Below are 9143 nucleotides of genomic sequence, written 5' to 3' on the forward strand. Positions count from 1 at the left end.
GAGATGATGTTCTTTGTCCTGGGGCGCCAGTGAATGATGGATAAAGGGAGTCAAGAAAGTATATGACGTGTATATACACGTGTGGGTGTATATGTAGATTGTGTATGTATATGTATATAGAGGGATGTTATTAATGCACTTGCAGTAGGCTATACTTTGTAATGCAAGCTGCAGAAACTAATGTATTTATGTTTTCTAAAAATTATATCGGCAAGCATCTGTTCGGTTCTTGAGTTCTGGGTGGTGACTGCAAATTGGATAGTGAAAGCTTTGGCCAGTCACATGGCCAGTCTGCCTTGTTTGGTTCTGAGTTTGGAGAGCATGGTTTCAGATAATAACCATAATGCCTATTATGTCAGGAGTTTAAAAAGCAAGCAACAATCATGATCTTCCTTCCCGTCGAAAACTCCTGACAGTGTCGACCACGGACGGAACAAGAGGTTCCTTTCTATGCAGCTCTTCCAAGTCTGAACCAAATAAACTGTCTTCTACTGCAAACAAAAAATCCCATAGGCTGGCCATGGTGCTGCACACCTGCAGTTCCCAGCACTTGGAAAGCTGAGGCAAGAGGATTGGGAGTTCAAAGCCAGGAGGGGCTATGAGTAGGCTATATGGTCATCCTCTTTGTGTGCTTGGGTGGGGCAGGAGGAGTCGAGGGTATGGTAAAGTGAGACAGGATCTCACTCTGGAGCCCAAGCTGGCCTCAAACTGACTGACTAATTCTCCTGCCTCAATCTCCAAGAGAGTTGAGATTATAAATGTGAGCTACCATGTTTGACTTTAAAAAAAAAAAAAACAACTTAAACCAGTGTGGTATGTTTAAAGGACCTAGAATTATCAATTTTTTTCACATATTATAGGTTCATGTTCCCATTCCATTTTCCTCATGCTTTTGGTAAATTTGCAGCTTAACATTTTTTATTTTTTAATTCAATAAAATTTGAAATTTCAAGAAAAACAGAAAGAGTAGCTAGGAAGAGGCAGATGTAGAGACAGAGATAGTTTGTAGCCCCTGCCCGGTGGACAGTCTTTCAGTAAAAATTGACATGAACATTTTTTTTTTTTTTTTGGTTTTTCAAGACAGGGTTTCTCTGTGTAGCTTTGCACCTTTCCTGGGACTCACTTGGTAGCCCAGGCTGGCCTTGAACTCACAGAGATCCGCCTGGCTCTGCCTCCCAAGTGCTGGGATTAAAGGCGTGTGCCATCACCGCCCGGTAACATGAACATTTCCATAGAGCTGTATGAAGACCACTCCACTGCAAATCTGTGGGCACAGCTGTCTTAACAGACCATTTCAGACTAAGGACAAGTTCTTTATTCCAAATAAAAGATGCCTCTTTTGCAAATGATTTAATATGATTCTTAAACCAGGCCAGCCTCTTGAAGGGGAGAAGGGGCCACCATCTAAGAGACTTTCTGTGCTCAGGTAGGACAGTACTTAGGGAAGCTAAGTGATCCAGCCCCACAGAGCTTCCAAGAGCCAAGAGTCTGTCGGGACTGCTGGACTTCAACCTGTGTAGCGTGAGCAGAGATGGTGCCTGTGCCCTGTTCCTTGGTGGTCCCGAGCCCATGACTGAGTTAGCAGTGCCTGGATCTGGTCAGTTCACACTGGTTAACCCACATATCATTATACTTTGATGCTTCTTCCATCTGGCTGCTGATGAATCCCAGCCTCCCTTGTTTAGTTATAATGAAGACAGCATGAGCCCAAAGGCAAGATCTCCTTGCTGGTAGTGCGAATGTGTCCCTTAAATAGAAGCTACCTTTCTGGTCATGGGAGTATTAGTGGTGTGGCCCTACCTTCCTGTGCCTGTACATCAACTGGAAAGAGAAACAGGGCTCTGGTCAGGAATCTGTTCCCAAGTGTCAGCCAATCACATGACTGTCATTTTATCACTGAGTAATCAGCACCCCAAGACGCTGTCCTATCTAGCTAACCACACAGGGGAGCTGTCTAGCTGATCCCAGCACTGATCAGCAGCTCAAACCCAGAGAAGACTGGGAGTGTCTTCCTACTGCTAGAGGTAGTTTTCTCAGTGGGAAGCTAATCCCCAATTCTCAGTCGAACTTTGCGTATGAGATTCTGTTCACATTGGTTCATCATCCTGGAAAGAAGCCACAAACATACACCACCCATTTAAACTGAATTTCTGATCTGGTTTAGACTGGGAGAAACCTGGAATTCAAATCCATAGTACTCACAGTGAAATCAAATGCAGGTGAGTTTTGTCTAAGACTGAGTACCAGATGGCCACTGAAACTCTGGAAGGGGACAAGGACTGAGTCAGGAGGCCCAGGATTGAAGCCTATAAGGGTCCCTATTAAGGTCATGAACTATGCTTCCTCTTCCCAAATCCCTGAATTAAAATCCTAACCCAATCAGTGTGGTTGTGCATACCTTTAGACCCAGCACTCCAGAGGTAGAGGCAGACAGATCTTTGTGAGTTTGAGGCCCCCCAGCCCTATATAGTGAGCCCCAATTTGTCTCAAATTGTAGCAAGCTTTCTTATCGAACTTTCTTTGGGACTGCCAACCCCCCAATAGTGACATGAAGACTTATGATGAAAGTTTGGCCTTTAGCTTCGGCTTATTCTCAAGTAGCTTGTATAATGGAAATTAACCTGCTTCTAGTAATCTATGTCTGTCACATAGATTTTCACCTGTCTTCCATTCTGTATGTCTGACTTCCTTCATGTCTCGTTGACGTCTCTCAGGCTCTTAGATTCATCCTGAGTTCCTCTCTCTCCCCAGAAGTCAGTCCCCCCTATTCTCTCCTGCCTAGCTATTGGCCATTCGGCTCTTTATTAAGTAATCACAGTGACACATCTTCACACAGTATAAACAAATATTCTGCAACATCAAATAGAATAGAACCCTAATCCTGCTGCCTCTGAATTTGAGTGTATTTGGAGGAATTGGCTTTTAAAGAGGTAATTACGTTGAAAGGCCTTTAGGGTGGGTCCTAATGCGCTCTCACTGAAGTCTGAAGGAAATTTAAACCAAGAAGAGACAATAGAAGCTGAGCATGACACAGGCCTGTAATCCTATGACTCTGGGAGGCAATGAGCAGGCATTCAAGGTCCTCTTGGAATATATGGTACTCTCTCCAAAAACAAACAAACCAAAAGCAAAGAGGCCACGGAGATCTGTGTATGCACACAGAGAAAATATCACAGGGGTGTAGTGGGTGGGGAGGTGGGGGGAGGGAGAAGGAGAAGGGAGGGAGGTAAAATACGGGGAGGAGGAAATCACCTCCAAGCCAAGAATAAAAACCTCAGATAAAGCCCAGCCCAGCAGCATTAATCTTGGGCTAGCAGTCTCTTGAACAGGAGAAAATAACTTCAGTTCCTTGAAGTCACTACTGTATGTGTTGTTACAGCAGCCCAAGCGAGCTGACACAGTGCCCTGGGTGACGGGTGACCCTGCACAAGTTCTTGAGGTCACTGGGTTGTGCTTTTCTGCACCACTGGGAAATAACAGCTCATGGGACCATAGTCTGAAAATGCCTGTCACAATGACTGGTAAAGAAATGAGGTGGCCAGGGCGGTGGTGGCGAACGCCTGTAATCCCAGCACTCGGGAGGCAGAGGCAGGTGGATCTCTGTGAGTTCGAGGCCAGCCTGGTCTACAGAGCTAGTCCAGGACAGGCTCCAAAGCTACAGAGAAACCCTGTCTGGAGGTGGCCTCAAGGTCAAAGGGAAGCTTTAAGTCGAGCGCTCCAGCCTGTGGGATTGTTGTCGGCAATACCGGGCCCAGCCTTCTGCAGCGATCTCCCTTCCGGGTCAATGCCAGTGGGTTCTACATTTCCCCTTACGTCATCCGGTTCATCTGATACTGGCCTTGGGGAAGCTTGACACATGCAACCCAAAGCTGACACAGACCTCCTTGTCCCTGGAGACCACAGGTACTTACTTAGCTTTTCCCCAAAGCTCCATGCCGACTCCTGGAATCCTCCAAGGTGCGGCTCAATGGGAGTGGTGGTGGGGTGCCTCCAGGCTGTCAAGTGTCATTTCCCCAGAATGACCAGCAGATGGCGCAGGATCTCCAAACATAGACACTGACGGAGGCTGTTTTGAAACCATGAATGCAACAGGCTCATCACCCCCACCAGTGTCCTTCATTTAGTGCTGTGAACCTTTGGTCTTTGTCTCTAACAGGGTTCTGTGTCTTCAACGCCTCTTCCCAACATTTTGCTGTGTGGACGTATGAAGGAATTTCTCACTCCTACTCTGCAAATCTTTCTCTCTCTATTTTTTTACTCATTCGTTTTTGATCCCCTTTCCTTGGCCAAATACATGACGCATGCGCCAAGCAGGCATTGCACGGAATGCTTACTATCTATGGTACTATCTTTCCGATGCATCCTGTTTCACAGGGAAGTGGAGCAGAGGGACGAGGAATTTTAGTACATTAAGATCTTCAAGAGTCCCAGCTAAAAAAGGAAGAGCAATCGTGAGTCACAACCAGCTGTTAAAATAAAAATGGAAATTGATCTATAAGACTTTTTTTTTTTTAGCCCGTGGTAGACTGTGGATCCCACTGAGTGAGAGAAGAACTTAGTTGATGACCGTAAGATAAAAAGAAAGAGGAGGTAGAAAAATGCAGCCGAAATGTAAACATCACTCTAGAAGACAAAGAAGGGGGGGTATACACGAGGCAGAAGAGAGGACAGCTTCAAAGGAGAGTAGTACTGGGTAAGTGGCAACCAGAGAGAGCATGAGTAATAGAAGACAAGGGGCCATCGATGTTAGGCAGAGCAAACCCAACCTGAAGAATTCCTAGTCCCACCATCAAATGTAAGCCAGTTTCCGCCTTCCTTTGCTGAGGAGTCTTTAGTGAGCTGAGCTGTGTTTACCGTGATGCCAGACAGAGAGTGGCCTTGGTTGCTCTCTTCTGCGCTTCCGCGTTCCTCACACTTACGTCACATTGTATTAAAAGTGATGTTGACGTCATCTGCTCTGAGCCTCTGTCGCATCGGAAGCCTTCTATTTATAAAAAAAGTCCCAGCAACTATAGTCAAGAGGCAGATGATTAAATATTAGACTGTTAAGGAGCCGTGCACAGTACTGGGTTAACTATCTGTGTGGAAAGTAAACCCTGACCCTTACATTATGTCTTCTGCGAAAATTGACTGCTGTCTTGGGGTTTCTATTGCTGTGAAGAGACACCATGACCATGGCAATTCTTATAAGGAAAACATTTAATAGGGGTAGCTGGCTTACAGTTTCAGGTCCAGTCTATTATCATCATTGCAAGGAGCATGGAGGCATGGAGGCAGATGTGGTGCTGGAGTAGTAGCTGAGAGTCCTACATCTTGCACGAAACAGGAAGTCAACTGAGACACTGAGCAGTATCCTGGGCATAGGAAACCTCAAAGCCTGCCCCCACAGTGACACACTTCCTATAACAAGACCATACCCATTCCAACAAAGCCTCACCTCATAATAGTGCTACCCCCTCTGAGATTATGGGGACCAATTGCATTCGAACTACCACAACTTCCAATAGCTTTAGAGAGTAAAATAAGGGTGAAGACCTGGAGCTTCCAGAAAACATGGGAAGAAATCTTTGGGAATTGAAAGTAAATGAGTTTCTTAAAAAAATAATAACAGAAATTAAAAAATAATGATGGGGGATTAGAGAGATTGCTTGGTGGTTAAGAGTACTTACTGGAAAGGTGACTCAGCAGAGTACCAAGTTCAGCTCTGGGGGATCCAACTCCTTCTAGATTCTGTGAACACCTCTACACACACACATGCACATCCCCTCATAAGGACATATCAGTTTTTTTAAGAAAAAGAAAAAATAATCAGCCGGGCAGTGGTGGCGCATGCCTTTAATCCCAGCACTCGGGAGGCAGAGCCAGGCGGATCTCTGTGAGTTCGAGGCCAGCCTGGACTACCAAGTGAGTCCCAGGAAAGGCGCAAAGCTACACAGAGAAACCCTGTCTCGAAAAACCAAAAAAAAAAAAAAAAAAATCAACAAATTACACTCCCTCAAAATTAAGGAATTCAGGCCCATCAAAATATTTCACTGAGAAAATTAAAGGCAATCTACAGGACAGAAGAAATATTTGCAAAATATTTATGACAAAAGGAAAGTTAATCCAAGATGTAAAATTAATTTCTTAAACTCAACATTTAAAAGAAGAAAAGGCAAATGTTATCAAAACACATTGCATGAAACCCTCAGAGATTGAATGAAAATACAAAAAAAAATGTTTAAAAACTAAGTGGGAAAAAGTTGTCAAAGTGTTGGATAGATATTTGTAAAAAGAAGGGACACAAGTGGCGAATCTACATTCCCATCAATCCTCCTGCTTCAGCCTTCCATGTGCTTGGGTCACAGACATGAGTCACCACACTTCCTTTGGGATGACAAGCCTACAAAACACTTGTGGCACCAATTTTTAGGGATAGTAGTAACTGTCCAGAGCTTCTCTCCTCGGCCTGTGGGACTTCAAAGTGGAACGGTCCTCTTGAAGAAAAGTCTGGCAGTTTCCTATAAAACTAAATATAAACAAATTCCTATCGTAGACCAGTTTTGTTTCTTGATTTTTATCCAAGAAAAATAATGTGATGCCCATAAAAAGACTCATAGAAGAATGCCCATATTAGTTTTTTCATAATGACCTCAAATTAAAAACAACTGCTATATCTAATAGTAGGAAAATGGATATGCCATGTTGTAGCCATACAATGGAATACTGTATGGTACTATAAAAAGAAAAAATGCAATTAATCACATGCATGCTGATGTATGTAAGGGATTTTATGTATGTTTCCAAGTGGAGTATGTCAAAACTAGAAGCAGCATTGATAGGAAGACAGAGATGCATTAATAGGTATGTGGCAAACAAAATAGTGAAGTGTTAATGGTAAGGGATAAGTGGTGGATCCACTTACTACAAAAATTCTGTCAGTTTGCCATATGTTTGAATTTTTTCATGAAGAGCCCTGAGAACCTAACAATAAGAGAACTGTTCGACTCGGTGTTGTGAGATCTTGTTAACATGGCTGTCTTTCTGATTCTGTGAGTATATTGTCTCTTGCATGAGAGAAACCTTGGAAAGGTGAGTTCTCCGGTGGAAAGCTGGCTCCACATCCCCGGGAACATAAGTGAGTGGAGCCCCAGGGGCTTGCGTGTTTCTGATTTTTTTTTTTTTTTTTTTTTTTGTGGTAAGGAAAAGTTTTTTTATTTCCATTTCTGGAATTGTCATTCTAACCACTACTGTCCATTTGTTTTCTTTTCACCCAATACTTTCTCCATGTAGGAATCTCCCTGCCATCCTCGACTGGGTGAAGACTCAAAAGCCTGGAGCCATGGGTGTCAACATCATCACATCTGACTTCGTGGACCTGGTGGACTTTGCCACGACCGTGATTGAGTTGAATGACCTTCTAGAGGACCGAGCTCTGACTAAATGCTGAATTGATGCTTTGTTTAATTTGATGTTGAGATTGTTGAGCTAAGGTAGGATTCTTGAAGATTCCAGTTAGGAAGGCTCACTGCTGGTCAGTCCTGGAGAAGTGAGGAAGAGAAAGAGGGCCCTCCCCCTTTCCTCACGTAGCTATTTGGATAAAACTCTGGGGATTTTCATTGCATTTCCCTAAATGAGACTTTTAAAAACTTAAGTCTAAGGGAAGAATGTGTATTTTATATGGTCAAGGTCAGGATCTCCCCAGTGGCTTATGGTGGCAAATAGAAGGCAGAAGTATGGTTTCCTGATTCCATGGGCTATGCAACATCTTAAACGACCCTGCTTCCTATCGTCTTCTGGGGGCATTTGAGCCCGTGTGAAGACTAAATCGGAAAGGCATTCCTGGTCAGAAGAACAGCAATGGCGCATGTAGTCATGGACCACCCTCTGGGAGGTCTTTGCCATTAACCAAGAACTCTGAGGGGCTCCTAGGGAGCCAAGCTCCAGGTTCTCTCTTGAACTGTACAATATCACCACTTCTGTACGAGAGCAAGACGTGTTTATTACCACACTGTTCAGCCACAGGCTGGCTCCGGAAGTGGTCCCCTTAAGTTTTCATGTAAACAGTGCACACTACCCTTGGCATCAGAACTGTATTTCCCTGACTTAAAGTATTGATTCCTTTCATTTCCTTTTGGGCCCCCTCTTTAAAATGAAAGGAATGGTGGTGGGGAATGATTTGTGTGAGGGCCCAATAGGAGCTAAATATGCATGTTTGCTGCATGCCAGAATTCTTTGATTTAATCCTGTAGCTTTCTCCCCAAGTGACTATCGGGAAAGTCCCTGCGTCATTTTGGCACAGTCTTCTTTGGAGCGAGGTCTTCAAGCCGACACTGGAATCAATATTTGATGGTTGTCTACCTGGGACCTGGTCTGCTGCGGGACACAATGCTAAGCGGACACAACGCTAACCCGAAGGCTGCTTGTCCGTGACACACTGGAGGCTGACACAGGGCGTGTGGGAATGTGCAATGGCATTAAAGGAGAAAGTTCCAAGCGGGTTCGGAGCCAGTCTGTAACTCCTCGCAAACAAGACTACCTCGGGGATATTTAGGGTGATTGTATATCGTCAAGTGAGAGAAAAAAAAAAAAAAAGCGCCATGCTGGAACATTTCTGCTTGTTTTTCCCTTTGGACTTTTTTCTGTGGATCATTCCGCCAACTAACCACCGCTGCGCGAGGGCTTGGAAACTCAAGAGGGGATTTTTTTTTTAATTGATAAGAGGTGTTTTTTTTAATTGATAAGAGCCCTCTTTTGTTTCCTTTGTTTTCTGTATTTATTCATTATTTATTCAGAGAGTAAGCATCTGCAATGTCTCTTGCCTCAAGAGCACTCACACAGATGTTTACTGAACTTTTCCTACCCAAGACGGATGCTGCTGTGGTCTTCCACCCACGCACTGGATGGTGCATCTCAGGGCTGTGAGTGATCTTGGACTTTGCTGTAGATGTCCTACCCTACCCTAAATCCTGCTGAGGATGGTGTATGGGTATGGATGAGATCCCGATCCAGGAAGCCACTGCCGAAGGCATACACTGGGACAGAAGGGAAAGGGTCATGGAAAACTACACTGGGCACTTCTATAGAGCACTGGAAAGAAAGGCGCTAGGAAGAACAGCTGAGCACAGACATGCTTTGATACCCCTCAGCCCTACCTGAGAATC

The 9143-nt window shown here is 44.4% G+C and overlaps 1 protein-coding gene across 1 annotated transcript in view; it reads left to right on the forward strand.

Annotated features, from left to right (window-relative positions):
• Plcxd2 (phosphatidylinositol specific phospholipase C X domain containing 2) overlaps positions 1-8498 on the forward strand; it is a 50668-nt gene extending 42170 nt beyond the window's left edge. The window contains exons 3-4 of the mRNA XM_059277007.1: positions 6952-6995; positions 7273-8498. Of these exons, the coding sequence (XP_059132990.1) occupies positions 6952-6995; positions 7273-7429 (201 nt within the window). The 3' untranslated portion in view covers positions 7430-8498. The remainder of the gene's footprint in view (positions 1-6951; positions 6996-7272) is intronic.
• The last annotated feature ends 645 nt before the right edge of the window (positions 8499-9143 follow it).

This window comes from Peromyscus eremicus, chromosome 12 (genome assembly GCF_949786415.1).
Source record: "Peromyscus eremicus chromosome 12, PerEre_H2_v1, whole genome shotgun sequence".
In the NCBI taxonomy this organism is placed as follows: domain Eukaryota; kingdom Metazoa; phylum Chordata; class Mammalia; order Rodentia; family Cricetidae; genus Peromyscus; species Peromyscus eremicus.